The sequence below is a fragment of the Toxotes jaculatrix genome, chromosome 14, assembly GCF_017976425.1.
Source record: "Toxotes jaculatrix isolate fToxJac2 chromosome 14, fToxJac2.pri, whole genome shotgun sequence".
Lineage (NCBI taxonomy): Eukaryota > Metazoa > Chordata > Actinopteri > Toxotidae > Toxotes > Toxotes jaculatrix.
The window spans coordinates 20,896,610-20,916,809 of NC_054407.1; the positions used below are offsets into that span (position 1 = coordinate 20,896,610).

Here is a 20,200-nt window from a genome sequence, read left to right on the forward strand (position 1 = left end):
TGATGCATGTAATTTCATATGTACTTCAATGCTGCAGCTGTAAAAGATGCATGGAGCTATTTTAATCTCTTTATTTACTGTTGGATTTGCAAATTTCCACTAAAGTCAATAAAGCCTTATTTTAACCAATAATAATTTTTGCACCACTATCATTTTGTGATATCTATGTAGAGGTACAGTATTTCTTAACTTTCAGTAATGCGCGTAACACGCTAGATGGCGCTTGTGATGGATTTACTTTACATCTACTCATAGATAATCTCACCACCAGGTGATCATCTTTTTACTTACTTCCAGCTCACTCATCCTTAATTTAAGCCCCTTCCTCTCAGAAATGTAGTTTGGTTGTTGTTTCTTGTCTTGGATGTTTGACCTTCACTGTGCATAGTTTCACACTGGAAGACTGTTTTCAAATTCTTATGCTGAAAGTGTAGTTGTTATTATTTATTGAAATTAAAAATATTTGCATATTTACAGATTCTAGATTTTTCAAGAAGGAAGGAGGCATCAATGTCCTTTTAAGAAATTCCAACCGGGTTTTTTTTAAACGTAAAAGCCACGTGATACACAAATAAAGTGTCAAAGTAGATTTTTTTTTTTTCATATTTCTTCGACAAGAGTACTTCAGGCTATTACATATTAGTCCCATTGCTATGATACACTTCTGCTACGCACGTTTTGTCACTTAATTAGCCTTTCATTGCCGCCGCTGACGACATTTGTAACAAAAGCTAATTGACGGGCTCATTGTGATAATAAACGGAAATAATTCTGTATAGGTATAAAGGAAATTGGCTAGCATTAAAAAATTAGATGTAATGTTTACAATAGGATGGGAAGGGTTTGTATGACTTTTTGCCGGAAAGAGGCGGAGACAGTTGTAACGTTAGCAACCACGCTGAGCGACACGGACGGTTGTCGTTAATGTGAAGGATTGCCCTTTGGGATGTCTCTAAATACGGACTGAAGCTGTCTCTTAGACGCCGAGTACAATTGGATCCACCGGAGAAGCGTTTGTTTCTTACAATCTCGCAGGTAAGAACTGATGATAGCATTTATTTTTGATGCTAGCGAGCAGTGCAGTCACCGTGGGATCGACGGTGATCATGTAATGCAGGAACGTTAGCTGGCTAACATTAGCTAGCATGTTACTGGGGAGATGGTTATCGATAGTAAACCATATAACTCCGACGTTATCTTATGTGGCTAAATCCATCCACAGTGGACTTTGTACGCTGGTACCGGTGTTCTAGCTTGCTTTCAAAACAAAAGATTAATTGGATGACCAGTTATTTGCCAACAGGCTAATGCTAGCAGTGAAATATTGCTAGTCAGACTGTGACGCTGTCAGTGCCTCGCCTGGTTTTGACAGCTCAGTTTTAGCAGTGGACAAGGCCAAAACCGCACACATCTGTAACCTAACCCTAACCCGTCTTTATCTATCACAGACTAAACTGACAGCTCAGCTGTAAACCTGTGAAAAATTATTTGGCCGTTAATTTAAAAATGTCACTTTTATAAAACGTAGCTAACATTAACAGCAAGGTAACGTTACCAGTTTAGCATAATGGCTAATGGGCTGCTTGCTAAACTGTGCTACTAGAGCACTTAGATTGACTTTTTTTTAACATTTTTTTTGGTTAAGATGTGTGAATTTACTACGGTTTAGCTTCTAGGTTAGCTAAAGATAATACGGAACCTGGCAGTCATCATCGGTTTCATGTGCACTGCCTGTTTTGGGTCAACGCCCCACCCTGACTGTACCACCTCTTTGTGCAGATTTAAGTCTCCTGCATCATCATCATCATCATCATCAATATTAATATTATTATTATTGTTGTTAATGTTAATATTAGTATCACGGTTGAGAAGACAGTGAAAGGGTGAGGATGATTTGTCATGGTGAAACAGTGAGGACAGTTATTCTTTCTTTCATCAGCTTTCTGTAGTTGCCAGGGGCTTGACAGTGAAACCACCGGCTAATTTGATTTTCCTGGTGCATACTACTGGCTGCAATAATGACTGTTTACTGAGGCACAGTGAGTTTATTGACCTTTTGAACGGATGTCTCAAAAGGTTCAGGTTCAATTATAGTAGATGGGTAAAACAAATAGAACTGTATTTGACCTTGAGTCTTATCTGTTTGTTTTGGGTTAGTTTATGTAAAATTAATCCAGTCTGATAAGATAGTTTGGTTATTAAATAGACTCACAGATAGCAGTGAGTATGTGAGGAAACAGTCATATTGACTTGTGCAAGACTGAACATGAACTGAGGATTCTCTTCCTCCTGTGTTCACTGACCTCCCGCTTGACCTGTAGTTAGGATACAGGATGTACGTATGCTTCCTCTGCCTTTTGCATGCTAGAGCTATACCTAGCAGCTATAACTGTTATATTCTAAATTCATTGTTTTGTCTTTAAAACAGTAGAAGATACTGAAAAATATCCATTATAATATGCTAAAGCACATGATGATGTCATTAAACCTCTTGTTTTGTTTCGACCAACAGTCAAAATCCCCAAATATTCAATTTATTGTAATTTAAGACCAAGTAACACAGAAAATTCGTAAACTGGAGTCATTAAATTATCAGCTACAAACATAAAAAAATCAGGTGGTGTCTTGATCGTCTCCCTCATACATTTGCTCTTATATGTTTGTCGGCAAGCCAAAGCCGTGGTCTAAAGCAGGTTAGTGTATGCTATGACAATGAGGGCGAGTGGTTTTTAACATGTAGGTGTGGTTTAAATATGCTGAGTCACGTGCAGTACAGTAGAGAGTCATGAGCTGGGATCTGCTGTCATCATGCCACTGACACCTGAACACTCCATCGCAAGCCAGAATGTCAATGTGCAAACTCTAACAAGGACCACACTTAGCGTCCTTGCCATGGGCAAAGTGGTCACACTTTCAGTGATCTAGTTTTTCGTGGGCGACAGACACATTGACATTACAAGTTTTAGGTCTGAAGAAGCCTTTCAGTCAGAGACAGTTGCTCAGAAAGACAAAAATAGTCGTCACGATCAATGAGTGTTATTGCACATTTAAGATAGCATGGATAAAGAATGAATTATTAACAGTTGCAGCGACTCTTGTAATAAATCTGCCGGTTGATTAATGCTCTGTCGGTATACTATCATTTGTTAAAGGCTGTAGAGTCAATGTGTGCTTTGTTTTTTGTAAGATGTAACTCCTCCTGTGAGAGGAAGTGTCTTAAAGTCATTGACCAAACTGTGCTTAATTTGTCTCTTGAGAGAAATGATTCCTGCTCACGCTCACACAGCTGTTTATTTTATGATGCAACAGCTCTTCAAACCAACCTATGTCCTCTGTCACTCCACAAGCAAATCCCCTTCTTTACCAAAAGGGTATCTGAGGCAGTGCGTAAGCCTTGTTCATTTTGTTGAGGAGATGGGACTGCAGCCTTCTGAAGAGGCCTGATTACAGAAAGCACCTGTGGTTTCCTGTAATCCCAGAATATAGGGCGTTTATGTCTTGTTGGGTGGCTGCCCATGTTCCTCTTTTCATACATGCTGAAAAGTAATCGTGAAACAGGAGTACATAACATTTGTACTTATGTATCACTCATACAGAATACAAGGTAATCTAAGTAATCTTATAAAGTTTTTTTCTTAAATTAGTATTAAGAAACACATATTGTCAGTAAACTGGTCATCTTAGTGATAACACTTAACGTATTATCAGAATTTTATTTGCTTCCCTTAAATAATAAATAATTACAGCCAGTTAAGTCATGTCCATTTTATTCATATAGCGCCAAATCAGAACAGAGGTAAACCTCAGAGCACTTTTCATAGAGAGCAGGTCTAGACTGTACTCTTTATAATATCATCTACAGAGACCTAACCTTCGCTCATGAGCTAGGACTTGGCGGCAGTGGCAAGGAAAAGTTTCCCTTCAACAGGTAGAAACGTAGCTCAATGAATTTAGCATCCCTGTAGAGAAAGCGCTTATTGCTCTTGGCCACCACCACAGAGACCTGGATTAAAAGTTAGGATACATAGTTATATTTTTTGTATGACTACAATAACTGACTTGCAAAAAAGTGTATAGCATTATACCTGTGTATGTGATACTTACCCAGAGACAGGCTTTTGTGACCAAACAGGATAATTCTGCTCTACTGTTTTCTGAGAATAAATGGGTTACTGAGAATAAATGTACTAATTAGCCCTGGCTAATTAGTACAAGTATCCTGACTTTTGTGTCTTTAGTTCCTTTGCATTGCCACCGCTCATCTCTACTGACAGAGTAACAGTAGTCGAGGATCAACACTTTTTTTTCTGGCTTCCTGAACCTTGCAGCATTTACCGCTCTGCTGGATTACGTCTCCATTTGACCACCAGTAATGGACATAGAGGATGGCCTTAAAAATTATGCTCTGCGTTACTGGTTTGACTTTCGCTTTCATTTCATTGTGTGTGTTGTTAGTACATCATTTATTTTCATAATATCTTGTTTGCATAACTTCAGTTTAATATGCACCTGCACACTTAGCAGACAGTGGTTAGACACTGATAAGATATTTACATGCCACAGTTTCACAGTTTCCATTGGGGTACCAAAGCTTGCATATTTTGATTTGTCAAAACCAGAATAAGGGTGTGTCCAGGCTTCTGAAACCAGGGTTTGATGTTTATTTGCACAAGACACAATTGGGGTAGTAGCTGGCATGTAAGGGCGCTCATTATCCCCGACTCCAACAGAAGTGTCATCCATTTGAATGCTGCTGTCAGTGGCAATGATCGTGCACATGACCTGTATGTGTGCACATTTGCTAAGGTTGTCTCAGGGTACACCATCCTTTTATTTCTTGCTGTCAGATGGAATAAAATCAGTCATATGAAGATACACACATTTCTAGATTCACTGTTTGAGCTTCGTCAATAAGCAGATTTTAATTACTTGGGCTGTGTTTGCACAAGATTTGTTCTGACTTGTTCTACACCTAATAGTCTGTCGCCTCATTTTTCTACTTTGTCAACACTAAAATCCTTTATGACCTAACTATTTGTACAATGCTGGGTTCACGGGTTGTTGACAGCAGTGGCGTGATGTGCTGTTTGGTGTGTCAGTGGCTGATAATAAGAAGAATTTGTCAGTCGTGCATGCATGGAAAAATGTCATGTGGTGGTGACTCGGGTTACAGCAGGCTGTCTGTTTTACTTGTCGTCTGTGCTGTTCTTTCAATATGTCTCCCATCACTGTATCAGGTATCAGATGTGGGGTTGATTAACTTTCTTTTAAAACAAGAAGGGACCTGACACAGAAAACAAGTCGCCTGTTAAACGTTTTGTTTCTTCCCCTCTCTCTCTTTGTCTCTCACTCAGACCTGTGGGTGAGCGATGCCACTGGTGTCCAGCTGTGACTGCCCCCACCTGGATTGTGTGGGGGAAATCACCAAGGAGGAACTCATTCAGAAATCTCATGTGAGTGACCCTCCCTCTTGACCCTGTCCACTGCCCTACTCATAACTTAACACTCCTTTAATAATCTCTTTATAACTCATTTATCACTTCACTGAGCTGACACATTTTTTTTCTGTCTGTTTTTGATCCTTGGTGCAGTCTTGCTGATTTTGATTTCAAAACATGTGACTCTTCATATTTTTCTAGGGCCAGTGCCAAGACTGTAAAGTTGGAGGACCAAATCTGTGGGCGTGTTTGGAGGTAAGACAATGCTCGCCTGCAAAAAAAAAAAAATGGTTTCAGAGTTTGAAATACTTCCTCCACATTTTGTTTCTCACGAGAAATATGTGATTTGGTGTCTGCATCCTTTGTTTTTCCTCTAGAATGGCTGTGCATATGTAGGATGTGGAGAATCTCACACTGACCACAGCACCGTCCACTCGCAGGTAAGAGATCTCAGACGTTACTAACTGCCTTTCAGCTGGGAAATGATCATTAACGCACAGTAAAGCGAGAGTAAGGGATGGAACTGAAAGGGAGGAAGTCTTGACTGTGATGTTGAGCTGAACAAACCAAAAACAAAGATATAACCCAAAGAGGAGGGAAGGTGTCAGAAGAGAAGCAGAGGAGGCACAGATGGCAGTCCAGGACAGGAATACCACCTCATAGTCCCCAGGAACCATGACTTGAAATAAAACTGCCTGCAGCCCTGCTTTATTTTTAACATATTTCTCTGTGATCAAACAGCCTGCACGTGTATCTTTTAGCTTTTGAAGTACATGCATTGTTAAAAACCATCAAGCCAACTCCTTCTGCCTACATCTCCACATTCAGTGCAGTTTCAGCAGTGGATCATCCATTATTAATTGCCATTCCTCTGGGACGTGGGGGAGATTCACTAGTACTGTCAGTTCCATGGTTACAGTATCTGCCTGCTCTGAGCCTTTACTCAGCCGCTAGTGTCCTCAGTGTTGACTAAGGCTTTTCCTCCGGCACGCCAGGGCCAAGTGGGGTTAGAAGGAGAGAAGGAGGAGTTTAAAAGCAAACATGTAATTTGCTCTTCTTATTAGTATCTGCAAAGCTGCTCAAAGCATTGTCGAGAAAAGGGGCCCGTTAAAGTGCAGAGCTTTTCCGAAGTGGAGCTCTCCACCCAGATAACAGACAGATATTGGATACAGAGCAGGCTGGTAAAGAAATTTAATATTAGCAGATGGATTTGAAATGATATCACCAGCCTTATCTGGAACATCTGTCTGTGCAGCTCGCCTTTTGTGTTTTTCCAGCGGCAGCCATTTTTAAATCTTGTAAGAAAGAAGGCCATGCTTAATTAGTGCTCTGGAGGCACTGAGGGAGGGAAACATTTTATTCTTTTGACTATGCAATGGGAAAGACTGGTGTTGGATCAGATGCACTTGACAGTGGTGTGTTTTTATTTTGCAGACAAAACCAGATCCAACCTGCTTCTTTATAAGAAGATCACACACTGATGCAGATGCTGAATTTAGACGTTAAACCGCAGCAACATAAATATGTTTACAGTGTTTATGTTCACCGAAAATAATTGTGAGCATGATGTGAGCTGCTGCCATGGTCAGACGGGTTTTACAACATTATTTCCTTTTCATGTTTGAGTGTCTGCACAAGCAGTATTAAGGATTTGTATTTGTGGATATAAGTGTGGATTGTTTAAGGTACGATGTTGACCATTTCATCAGATCAAAGTATCACTATGAAAGTGACAAACATTTCATTGTAATATAAAACATTATGTGGGCTGGTAAAACATCCCCTAAGCCCTATAAACCCAGCTTGTTATTAATGCCCTACCTGTTATACTTCCCTTCATAAATGATGAAAGTCTCATGGCCGTGCTCAGTCTGATGTGTTCCCTCTGCCAGCCCTGCCCCACTCTGCCCTGCCCTGCTGTGTGAAGGCTTATGCAGCCCTGATGAATAATGCAGAGTCTGCTGGTCGGCAGCTGCTCACGTTCAGTCTCCTGTCGACCTGCCAGGCTGCTGGTGTTTGTCAGAGCGGCAGTGGGTCAGCAGAACTCGGCCATTTGTCCACAGCAGCAAAAGCCTGCCCTGCTGCAGCCCCCACTCTGCCTCTACCTCCACATGTAACTTGACACATCTCGCTTTGAGCTAATGTCTGAATGTGGTTAAACTTTTTGTGATGTGTCCAAAATCTGTAAATGTAATGCTGCACCATAATTTTCCATAAAAGTCTGGTTTGTACACCACGGACTTAGGCACTCCTAGCCATCAGCAGACACACCTATATTTGTTATATAAGAGCAAAAGCAACATGTGGATCTGCTGATGAGACACTGATTGTTACATGGTGCTGAAGATTACAAAGCGTCTTGTTGATAACAAAACGCAGACATGCTCTGTCAGCTGTTCTTGGATAAATATTAACACTGTCTTCTTGTTTCACTTTGTTATACAGTCTTTTCACAAAATGTTTTTTCTTTGACAACTTTGTGTTCAGGAGACACGGCACAACCTGACGGTGAACCTGACCACGCTTCGCGTGTGGTGCTACGCCTGCGGCAAGGAGGTTTTCCTGGAGCGTAAACTAGGTCCTCACTCCCCCCACGCCAACAGCAAACCCCTCCCCTCTCCACAGAGTGCTGGTCAGGTAAGAGCAGGCTCTCCTCTGTTTGTCATCATGTTTTATGACACATGATTATACTTCCAGCTTACAGCCACAATTTATTTATTTGCTGAGTCATAAAGCAGGTTTGATGAGAAACAGGAAAATGAAAAAAAGTTATGGAGTTGAAAAGAAAGGAAATACATTATGAATGTTTTCTATTTGCCACTGTGTATTATAGGTTTACATTGCACGCTTACTACATTATCACTTTGTTACATAACCATGTAGTCTCTCGACATACCGATTGATAAATTCCACCACTCTTTTTCAAATTTTATGGTTATTCATTTACTAGATAAGACTTTTTATGATAAGGTTGGTGTGTTCTGTGTTGTTGCCTCAGGATGCCAGCAGGGCCCCTGGGAGCCCAACCTCTCTGAGAGTGCCCCCTAATGGAGGCTGTGAGGACCTGGACATGGAGACAGAAGAAGAGGATGACCTGCGAGCCAGAGGTCAGCTTGCACAGATTAAGTGTTTATCTCATCATAACATGAACGACACAAATAATTGAGTTGATTTCAGGGAGTTATAAAAGCCAATAGAAACATCGTCACATTTCAAGCTAAAATGTTCGTAATATTACAATGTTTTGATCATTATATAAAAAAAAATCTGACAACTCGATCAGCGTCTATATTATCCACTCCAGAGTCAAACAAAAATGAGCACCTATCTCTAGAGACACTGTTAGTGGCAGACACAGAAATGTAGTGTCAAGCACAGTCCATGTTGTTCCCACAGCTACAAGGTCAACCAATGTTTTGGGAAATAAATGTCTAAATATTATAAATTAAACAGTTAAACACTTTTCAAACCTACAGTTACAGTGCTGCTGCAGTAGACATTTTTCTTTCCCGTATTAATTAAAATTGTGTACTTTTGAAGCTAGTGAAGCGACTAAAATGTAATTAAATGTTATCACCTCTTAATCCAAAAAAATCCAAATGACAAAATTAAAAAATGACACCTCAAACACGGGAGCTCAGTAATCAGCAGTTTGTCTTGTTCAAAGAGAACGTTGTGATTGGAATTAATAAGAGCAGTAAATGGTTGCATTAAAACGAGCGGTTTTAAAGACCCTGACACACCAAGCAGACTTCAGAGTACCAGCACCAGCTCGAGTCTTCCGTTATACGTTGTGCTTGAACACGGCACAAAGACCATGGTCAACATCCGGAAACATCACCGGAAAGATAAACAACTATTACTGAAACCGTTTTATCACATGGAGCTGCTGGTAACTGCTGAATAGAACCAATGCTGCTAGACACACCACAAAAGTATGGTCAGTAGAAAGCCACACATGGCCCCTAAAGCAGGACGACAGGCCGCTCACACCTCTGCGCTGAGTTCTTCAGTCCCACTGGAGCCCCCTATGCAAATAATATTTTCACTCAGTGAAACACACACAGGCTCCAGCAAATAGCATATGTTATGTTAAACCTCATGTGGCGTAGCTCACGCTTTGCAGCAGTCACTGCACGCTTTGGTTATTTTTGTCACAAATACAGATCATATGATCAGGAGGCGGAGTAACTAGGCTTTATCAGAGAAACGTCTGCAGAATAGGCTGGTCATACAGTCAGAGGTTTTCAGACTGAGAGGTACACCTTCTTAGGTGAGTGAGGTTGAGACAGGAGGCAAAGATTCTGTGTCAGGTGAAAGGGACAGGTGTATGCTGTGTTTTAGTGGGAATCTAGTCATTGTAGGTTGGCTGACTTGGCTCTCTTATCAACACGGTGGACAGTTGGAGCTGCAGCAGTGATTGTGAAACAAGCCTTATGACATTATCCCTGATGTCTACCATGAATAAATATGCTGTTTTGTAGGGTGGGTGGGTGGAGCAGCTGTCTAGGTTTTGTCTGGGGGCCCCACAGTGTCAGACTTTGACAGCCCCTATAAAAGATGATGAATGAGTTATCTCTGCTTTATTCGAGAAAATTATTTTTGAGTCCTTCGGCCATATTAGCCGATTTAAAATACACCAGGTAGCCACTTTGTCTGCTCCCACTGTAAAATATTAATTTAGAAATGAAATAGGTCTTCTTCACAGTGTAAAGGCTGCCATCAAAATTTACAAGCCTTTGATGGGCGGCTTGTTTTAATTTCCCCGGTGTGTTCTGTCGCCCTCAGGCCTGACGGGGCTGAAGAACATAGGCAACACCTGCTACATGAACGCTGCCCTCCAGGCCCTGTCCAACTGGTGAGACGTTGCCCTCTGTTTACCTGCCTTCGGTCCCACCTGTCTACATGTCTGCCCCACATCACTTTTCTCTGACTCTGCGCTCGTGCTCTGTGTTTTTTTTCTTCGTGTTACTTTCCACTCATTCCTCACACTTTCAGTACGCTTCTTTTCAGTAGACATTTGCTGTTTTGTTCCCTTCTTGTCTGCTTCTTGTTGACTGTGAGAAATGTCCATGGCTGTGTTCATTTGTGAGAGTGACGGCTGAGTGAAAACTGCTGCACTGCACCATTTGAGATGGCAGAAATGGCCTTTTGTAGATCCCTGTAGGGTCTTCTGTTACAAATGAACACCAACTCTATCCCTATCCCGTCTGCCCCTTCTCCTCCTCTTTTCTTTTTCCTTTCCCACCATGTCTTTTTATGTGTCTCCCTTTACTTTCTCTCTCAGTCTGCTTTATTTTTCATTGTTTATTGAGTTTCCAATCCTTCTGATTCATTCTTTATGATTGGATTGTTGGTGTGGTCACTTAAATTAGGAGGACTGCACCAGAGCCTGAGGCTGTGTTATTGCTTCCTTTTTACCTTGTACTTTTTCTACCCAGGGGCTGGTAAATTTTCACATTAAACTGATGCTGCTTAGTCTGGGTACAAGTCAAAATGGAGGAAGATGTGTGTCAAAATTTGCAATCTAAATCACATTCCAGAAATAGGAGGAACTGAGTCATGCAGCTGCAGAAGGAGGGACCTTTTCTGAAACTTTCCTTTGATGTCTGTTTGTGTGAGCTGCTTCTTTCACTTTCTGTCGGGTCATTATTCAGTTCGAAGGACTTTTCTCTTGCCAGGGGAGGGGATTGCCCCATGTCTTGTTCATCCTGTGGTCTGTCTCTTTCCTGCAGATTTCTGTCCACTCTGTATCCATCAAATAAAATCTGTTTTTCTGTTAAGCTATTTCCAATGTCCTTCAACGGTCAGCTACATGCGGGGTTTTCTTGAATGAGCCAGTACCTCTGGGAATTTGTGATATTACTCTACAAGTGAAATGTTTATTTAATGAAATAAAATGAATCAGAATCACAGGCAGTAGACAGCATTATGTAGAAATGCTGAACTCTTTGGATTCCTTTTCAGTATTTTACTGCTTTGTGTCAATTCTGTGGATGTAATAGCAGAAACCTGCTGAACCTAAAATGATTAGTACATTTGAAGGTATCGAAAACAGACATTTACAAACAAATATCAGATCATAATAATTTAACACAGTCTTGTACTTCACTAAATTATATCTAGCTCTCTTGGATTTACTGCAGATTATGGGCAGGTTTTTGAGAATGTGCTGCCTCATTGCAAGCTTATTGGTAACAGTAATCAAAAGATAACCCCTCTGTTAAATACATGTATTCAGTAAAAGCTTGTTTAGTCCCCACATGTGATATATTTATCCCTCTCTCCACCGCAGCCCGCCCTTGACACAGTTCTTTCTTGAATGTGGTGGCCTGGTGAGGACGGACAAGAAGCCTGCTCTCTGCAAAAGCTACCAGAAACTAGTTTCAGACCTGTGGCACAAGAACAGGTAGGCGTTCTTTTTTTTTTTGGTTGTTGTTTGACACAAAATAAGATATATGTTTTCCCACAAGCCACAGCTTAGTAAAGAATTCAGTGGGCAGCTAAATGGGGTGTTTAGAGCATGATCAAGGTCATATTTTTATAGAAATTTTTATAGAAGTTTTCTCACATTGCAGACCCTCCTACGTGGTCCCAACCAACTTGTTCCAGGGGATCAAAGCCATAAACCCCATGTTCAGAGGATATTCTCAGCAGGTAAGTCATTCCAGATGGTGAATTAAATCTGCAACTTCAGGACATGTATTCATATTTGTTATATAAAGAAAACCTGAACACACTTTAGACAGTTGGAAACATTAACTGCTGTTTATGACTTTGCTTTGCCCCGATATTTTGAAAAGCAATCATTTGTTATGATTCAAGCAGGTGGACTTTTGCAGATGAGGAAATATGAATGTAAAAAATGAAGTGAGTTTTGAATTGATGGTCCTGTACAGTTTGTGGGATGTTCTCATGTCTGTGGTGATGTTTGGGTGTCTCATTGTGCTCAAGAATGTGTGGGTAATGCATTGACTTTTGTTTGCTGTGATTGTACTCTAATATAGAAGGCCTAGCATGAAACAGAAAAACGTGCCTGTCACTAAACTTTCTTTCTTTTTCCTTTTTTTTTTTGAGAATTCAGAGTATGAATTTATGCGGAGCTGTCGTTATTATGGGTCTGATGTCCAGACTGTAAAGTTGACCCAGATCTTATACAGTCTCTCCTTTTTCTCTTCCACTCCATAACCCTCACTGCTCATTCCTTTACAGAAATTACATTAGCTTCAGCTCAAATCACTCAGCCAGATAAACTGAATCCTCTGCCTTGCAATTACTCAGTGCTACAGACTTTCATTCGCACACAAGCGCTCACACTAAACCTAAAGGTAAAATTGCTTGATTTGATTCCAGGGGGTGCTGGAGAGAAAAGATTCATGCGTCATACATATAAAGGATTTCAAAAGACGTTTTACTGAAGCACGTCTTGTCTTTGTCCATTGTCTGTAAATTAGAGATTTATATGCCTGAATGGTGAAACGATTAAAGGGCTTGTTTCCTCTTGGCTTGCCAGTGTTTATTCAGAGGAGTTAGCTCAGGCATATTCATTTGTCACGCCATGCTGGGCTGCACAGCCTTGGAATTAGCATTGCCATGAATGAAGTTAACATTCCTGGTCCTGGGAGAGGAGAGTTCGTCTGGCTTGAGAGGGAGATTGGATGTCTGAGGTTCATTAACTTTGATTACACATATTCATGAGCATTTGGTTTCAGATTTTGTGATGCAGAATTGGGATAAACAAGGTGAAGTGGTTGTAATTTGGGAAAAAAATTAGCTTTGGGAAAGCTTTGCTCTGTCTGTCAAACTCCATTTAGGAAGAATTATTGCTGTGTTATATTTTAATGTTCTATTGAGGGGGAGGAAATCAGGTATTTTTTCACAGACTGCTGTGACCAAAATAACTGCACAAAACTTTTAAAATTTTTTACTGGTTGGAACTAATGTGCCGCCTCGACTAACATTTAGATGAAATTGAATCTTCATCGATCTCCAGGACTCCCAGGAGTTTCTGCGCTGCTTAATGGATCAACTTCACGAGGAGCTGAAGGAGCCGCTGCCCGAGCCTTATGACCAGTCCAACGGCATCACGGTGGACGACAGCCCTGAGGAGGACAACCACAGCCAGTCAGACAATGACTTCCAGTCGTGTGAGTCGTGCGGCAGCAGCGAGCGGGCCGATAATGAGGTGCAGGGTGGGAATGTGCTCATGGACGACACCAACGAAGCCGAGATGCTGATTCCTGAGCAAGATGAGATACAGGCCAACAGGGAGTGGCAGAAGGAGAAGAACATGATTAATGACCTTTATCGTGCTGGAGTTCACGGTGTGATGGGTGGAAACTCTGGAGGGGACATGGACAAAGATGTTGACACCACCACGGAGACCACACCCATAATCAGCAGCCAGGGAGCCATCAAGGTTCAGAGTAGAACATCAGGTAATTATAACGAAGAGGCGCGCTGGCTCACATTATCCTTGATTGTGTAACTGGCTTGTTTATATTTAGCATCAAATTTAAGGTTTTGAAAGTTGCTAATATTTGGCCTGCTGCCCTCTAGATTCCTTCCCAGACATCCAAATGTCCAATACCACAAGACCACAGAGTCCAGTCCCGATGGAGGGACACATTCCAAAAATGTCCAGCAGCCCACCCAAAGCTGCCTCTGGCTGGCCCAGCCTAAACCCTGCACACAAGAAAGGTACTTCTGGATGATCAGAGGCAGTCATGCCCAGATTGAAAGCTTAAAGAAGTCTGTGTTTTTCCAGGCTGGTTATATCCTTTATGTGTCTTTGCAGAGATACTGTGAAGTACTCCTCTCATGTTTCTCTCTTTGCCTTCCCACAGCAGTGACCACATTCTCTCCACCAAAGAACAAGCGTCAGAAGAAATACCGCAGTGTCATCTCAGATGTGTTTGATGGGACCATTGTCAGCTCAGTTCAGTGCCTCACCTGTGATCGGGTTAGTTCTCTATAAAGACAACAGGACTGCTGAGAGGGTGAGAGGAACAGTAGTAGAGGAGCACAAGAGAGGAGAAATACGGCTCTAAATCATTTCAAGCTCCCAAAAAAAAGGAATATTATGAAAAGTCAGTTTTGTTGCACAGTGCTGATATTCCTATGCACTGTTGATGTATTTGTTGACCCTCTTTTGTGTCACATTTTGTGATATTTGCGCTGTAATGACGATAATATTCCTCAACATAGTGACAGATTGTTAAACAGCATTAAGACCTTTTTGAAATGTGGCCATTTACCCTTAGCTGTCCTAAGATTAATCTTTCCTGTGTGTGTGTTCCATGTCTGGCAGGTGTCTGTCACCCTGGAGAACTTCCAGGACATCTCCTTGCCCATCCCGGGGAAGGAAGACCTGGCCAAGCTCCACTCCTCCACCCACCAGACCTCCATGGTAAAAGCAGGCTCCTGTGGGGAAGCTTATGCACCACAGGGCTGGATTGCTTTTGTCATGGAGTACATCAAGAGGTGCGTGTATAATATCAGCTCTATATTCATGTATTAGAAGCTCTTTGCTTTGCTTTTTTTTTGTTCAAACTGTACTCTTGTGTCTGTTTCTATATTTAGTTGGTTCTGGGGTCCAGTGGTTACGCTGCAGGATTGTCTTGCAGCTTTCTTTGCCAGAGATGAACTAAAGGGTAAGCAAGTGGGAGTAAATCTGTTCTACTAGCACAAACACAACACAAGATTGATGTCTCAATAACTGTGTTTGTTGTTTTCCAGGAGACAACATGTACAGCTGTGAAAAGTGCAAGAAGTGAGTACCAGATTTTTGGTGCCTTTGCTTGACACTGAACTGGACTACTGCTTTCACATGAATAAAAACAGAAAAAAAATGGAACTGTACTGATTTCCCTTTTTCTTCGTCTTTTTTTCTTTTAGATTACGAAACGGAGTCAAATTTTGTAAAATGCAAAGTTTGCCAGAGGTATGCAGACAATTCTAGAAACCTCTTGAAAATCTTATTCCCCCGTTGTTTCACACAGCAGGTTTCTAAAATAAAAGATCTGTGTGTTCCTTTGCTCCAGATCCTGTGTATCCACTTGAAGCGCTTCAGACACGAACTGATGTTCTCCACCAAGATAAGCACCCATGTCTCCTTCCCGCTCGAGGGCCTGGACCTGCAGCCTTTTCTGGCCAAAGACAGCTCCGCCCAGACCACCAACTATGACCTGCTGTCAGTCATCTGTCACCACGGCACTGCCAGCAGTGAGTGGGCACAGTCACTCCCCTTTCGTTCGTTGGCCTGGTGCATCTGCCATCAGTTGGCACAAGAGAGAGCCCTGCATTCATTAGCCTGTAGCAAAAATTTCACATGTACTTGTTAGGTTTATGAATGCTGCTCTAATGCATTCCCCTGTCTGATCCCAGGTGGCCACTACATAGCCTACTGCAGGAATGATGCGAACAATCTGTGGTATGAATTTGATGACCAAAGTGTGACTGAGGTGTCTGAATCCTGCGTCCAGAATGCTGAAGCTTACGTGCTCTTCTATAAGTAAGCCATCGCTCTGCGCTTGAATAGTTGCACTTAAGCAAGATGATTGTAAACAAGAACATAGTCATCCTTGTAACATTTTAAGATTCACTATGCTGCTTTGATATTCTTGACTTCCATGTTACTTCTGATTACTCAGTTGCAGCAGTGATTAATCTGTGGTCTGTTCCTGTCACAGAAAGAGCAACGAGGATGCAGTGAAAGAACGTAGGAGGGTGTCAGGTTTGTTCAACATGATGGAGCCCAGCCTTCTGCAGTTCTACATCTCCCGCCAGTGGCTTAACAAGTTCAAGACTTTTGCTGAGCCAGGGCCCATTTCCAATGATGACTTCCTGTGTTTGCATGGAGGTACATATGAGCACAAGCATTTTCTTACTAAAACCACCTAGAGGTCAGTGTGTCTCAGAGAAGAAATCCTTTTCCTTGCCCTGTGTCCAAACGGTTAGTGGAAAATTGTGCTCTCCCCTCTCTTAACACAGCTTTTGCTTTAATCTTGGCCCGGGGATTTTTGCGTTCAAAAAAGACTGCAGAGTATTCCCTTCACAACATAGTACACTTCAAAAGGGGGTTTCACTTCTCTTTGTGTAGATGATCCTTCTTTCTCCTTTTACTAGCAAAGAGGCAAGGATTTTTACAGGGTTTGTGCCAATCATGCTATTTTCTTTTCAGTCCTCTATTCATGCTGGAATTTATGGAACTGCAGATTAAGTAGGAAAAAAATGTAAATTTATGATAAAACTGTTAGTCTGTAAATAATGTGTTCGTAGTGTAAACAAGCACCTACAGGTTGTTTCCTCCTTCTTTGCAGCTGCCAGCACACAACAGCTGGATAGTCAGATGCATAAGTAAATGAGGCAAAGTCTTACTTGTAATCCTGTGGAAACCAGATTTTAAGATTTAAGATTTTAATGGACATTTGAATGGAGAGGTTACACAATTTGAATTTTGTGTTTGACATATTATACCAACAGTGATCTAACCAATTTGTATTCTATGAGATTGTCTGATGTCTGATGGAGGTTTCAATATGTTTCATCAGGTGTGCCGCCCAACAAAGCAGCTTTCATTGATGACCTGGTGATAATGCTGCCGCAGAACGTGTGGGATCACCTTTACAGCAGGTACAGAAAGTACAGACAGGCCAGCTGCGAGATTGACTGGAGGCTTTAAACATTTTCAGATCTCCCACTATTCATTGTTCTCACAAGTGTGCGATCATTTCCTTTGTAGTGTAAATTTCATCTGAAGTGAGTTAATGTGGACTGCTCCCTGCAGGTACGGAGGGGGACCAGCTGTCAACCACCTGTATGTTTGCCACACGTGCCAGATTGAGATAGAAAAACTGGAGAAACGGCGCAAGTCAGAGCTGGACATGTTTGTACGGGTAAGCCTTTAAACCATATGTTCATCAGCAAAACCACGGGCAGCAAGGAAGACCAGCTTTAGCCAGATACAGTAGAAACTGGCGTGAGTGATAATGCATTGTGTGTCAGTGAGCTTGTGTGCAGCCAGTTCTCATGGGTGTGTGTAGATAAGCTGCATGTGTTGGTGCTTTTCACCCAGCAGGAGATGAGGGGTGTGAGTCTGATGAAAGCCTTATCATTAATGCATTGGAACAGTTGCACCTGTTATTAGCTTCAGCTTACAAGAAGAGCAGGGATTGTGTCATTTCCAAGAAAGATGAAATTGGTGCAGTGTGGTGTTAAGACTGTCTTCAAATTGGAATAACTACCAGAGAGAATTGATTAGGTTTTCCATCTCCTCTCAATCCTTTCATCCTCACTTAATTTTTTTTTTGCCCACCACCCCTCCCGGTTCTCCTCCCCATCCCCTTGCATCCTTTCTCCTCCCTCTTGTCTCTACCGCTCGCTCCTCCCCCATTTCCTCTCTCCCTCTCCTCCCTTTGCTCCCTCTCTGTAGCTGAACAAGGCGTTCCAGGAGGAGGAGTCTCCAGTGGTCATATACTGCATCAGCATGCAGTGGTTTCGTGAGTGGGAGGGCTTTGTCAAAGGAAAAGACAATGGTAATTGTACAGAAGTCTTGCCTTTCCACCCCCAGTCTGGTTTAAATGTCTTAGTAAAAAGCCAACTCTGTCCCACTTGACACTTGTGTCTGATATTTGATATCTGGTGAGTGGTTGTGATTTATCGTTTAAAAGCTGCTGTGATTTTGTTTGATGTAAATTTCTCTATACATTTTTACGGACAGGAGAATATGGCAAATAAATGGGACATCCTCTTGTTACCAAAAGCTGCTCTTGTTCAAAAGAAACTGTGAAGTCCCCTTTTCTTCTCTTGATTTATCTTCAAAGAGTTTGCTTTAGTCCCCCGAGTCAAGTTTCCCTCCTTCTACAGCAAAATGAAGCGTCAAACTATATTTCATTTTTATTCCGCTTGTTCTCATTTTTTTTCTTCCCTGGCTTTGTATTGTCATATCTATTTATAACAGCTTACATCTGGCACGTCTGCAAACGTCTGTTTTCCTCTGACTTGTGCTCCTCTAATATTTGTTTTCTCTCTGTAGCAAGTAGGGTGCAGAAATTGCTTTTCATAATGTGACAAAAACATTTGACATTTTAACATCCTTGCTCTTTCAAACATTTAGGACTGAGAATATAGCTTTAAAAATAGGGTTGCATGTTACTGCTGTGTATAATTAGGACAACTAATTGTCTTTCTTCATCTTTAAGATCTGCCGGGACCAATTGATAATTCCAAGATAACAGTAAACAAGAACGGCCATTTAACACTCAAGCAAGGTACTGTGTTATTATCATTATCATATTGTTTTATTATTTCTCTGCTTTTACTCTGTAGAAAAGCGTGAAATGTGTGATATGTAAGTGTGTGTGCTTGCACTGATCCCGCAGGAGCTGACTCGGGGCAGATCTCTGAAGAGACGTGGAACTTCCTCCACTCTATCTACGGTGGCGGTCCACTGGTGACGGTGCGGCCAAGCGTCAGCCACCAGGAAGCGGAATCATCACAGTCAGAGGAGAAGATCGAGGTGGAGACACGCTCTGTATAAACAAGCATTCGGCAGCAAAAAATGATAAACATTTAAGAAATGAAAGGCCTTTTTATTTTGCACTTGACTTTTATTTCAAAAGCATTCAAGCAAAGGACCTCATCTTTACAGCTACATGACAGCCTTTGACAGTTGACAGAGGGAATTAACATGTCTGAAAAGGTTTGTCATTTTGTACAAATCTGTATAAAGAGCTCTTCAGTTTCTATTTTAGCACTGTAGTACTCATGTGTCAGGTTGTTTTCAGAACCAAGCATTTAAGGTATGTGCAGCTAAAAATTTCACTGAATGCCATATTTCTTTTATTTTTTCTTGACCAAATGAGCACATATTGTTTGTTCATGTGTCTTGTGTTGCTGATATTGATGAATCACAATACATCTTGCTGTAGATATATCACACATTTTTCCTGTTGTAATAGAATATTGTCCAATAAATGGTAAGGAAAGCAAAATGTGACACTTAAAGTGATCAAAATCAGGTTATGAAGGGACTAATTACTGACTAGTCTCAGGAATGAATTTTGTGTTTTGCACTGTTCCTTATACGTACAAATTGGCATGCTCATGCAAATGTCTGGTTTGTATTTGAATGTACCAGTACTGGTAGTGACAGTATGTTGGTCAAGATTCAGCACTTGGTTATTTATCACAGAAGGGAGTGATTTAATATGATGTTCATAGATTTTTTTTTTGTAGAAAATAAGTGGCAGGCAGTGTCTGTCAAGAATGCATGCTTTAACACTCAGTCCCAGTTTAACATCACATGTAACTGCATGTAAATGCAAAGCTGCTCATAAAATGTGCACGCAACTCATAATCTGGATCTGTCGTCACTAAACTGTACAGCTACAGAAAGCATATTGCCATATGTAATCAGCATCATCAGCAATCTAATTAATTAAAAGGCATTATTTTTGTGTATGGGCATGGTGTTGCTTAATGTGTTGGCTGATAGGGGGAAAACAGAATGCTGTACTGTAAGTTTTAGAATATGGATGTCACTTGAGTAAGATCCTGATTTTTGCTGGCTGACACTATTAAAACTTGATGAAAACATGCTGAACATTGTGGTCACACTAATTTTGTCACCCTCTGCTGATTTCGGCAAGGTAGAGTGTCTGCTGAGTGCGAAGCGAGGGGTAAATTGGACAAGAAAAGTCAATTATTGTCTGTCTTGTCCGTCATAAAAAGTGTCAATAAACAGTCATCAATTAAGCGAG

At 41.3% G+C, this 20,200-nt stretch overlaps 1 protein-coding gene across 1 annotated transcript; it reads left to right on the plus strand.

Moving 5' to 3' along the window:
* The first annotated feature begins 893 nt into the window (after nucleotides 1-893).
* On the plus strand, nucleotides 894-20,039 carry usp33 (ubiquitin specific peptidase 33). Its single transcript, XM_041055574.1, has 24 exons — nucleotides 894-1,035; nucleotides 5,355-5,453; nucleotides 5,640-5,693; nucleotides 5,816-5,878; nucleotides 7,926-8,075; nucleotides 8,437-8,545; nucleotides 10,227-10,296; nucleotides 11,734-11,847; nucleotides 12,017-12,095; nucleotides 13,432-13,876; nucleotides 13,998-14,138; nucleotides 14,285-14,400; nucleotides 14,749-14,921; nucleotides 15,021-15,091; nucleotides 15,177-15,210; nucleotides 15,336-15,381; nucleotides 15,482-15,662; nucleotides 15,825-15,951; nucleotides 16,130-16,299; nucleotides 16,991-17,072; nucleotides 17,227-17,335; nucleotides 17,872-17,974; nucleotides 18,641-18,709; nucleotides 18,821-20,039. The coding sequence occupies exons 2-24, from the start codon at nucleotides 5,370-5,372 to the stop codon at nucleotides 18,976-18,978; spliced, it is 2,748 nt and encodes a 915-aa protein (XP_040911508.1). The 5' UTR covers nucleotides 894-1,035; nucleotides 5,355-5,369; the 3' UTR covers nucleotides 18,979-20,039.
* Nucleotides 20,040-20,200: the final 161 nt, after the last annotated feature.

Excerpts from the sequence above, each read along its gene's own strand:
- usp33 (XM_041055574.1), top strand. The coding sequence starts at position 5,370 with ATGCCACTGGTGTCCAGCTGTGACTGCCCCCACCTGGATTGTGTGGGG. Across the intron at positions 14,401-14,748 it reads AGTGCCTCACCTGTGATCGG|GTGTCTGTCACCCTGGAGAA; the intron begins GTTAGTTCTCTA and ends CATGTCTGGCAG. Across the intron at positions 18,710-18,820 it reads CCATTTAACACTCAAGCAAG|GAGCTGACTCGGGGCAGATC; the intron begins GTACTGTGTTAT and ends CTGATCCCGCAG.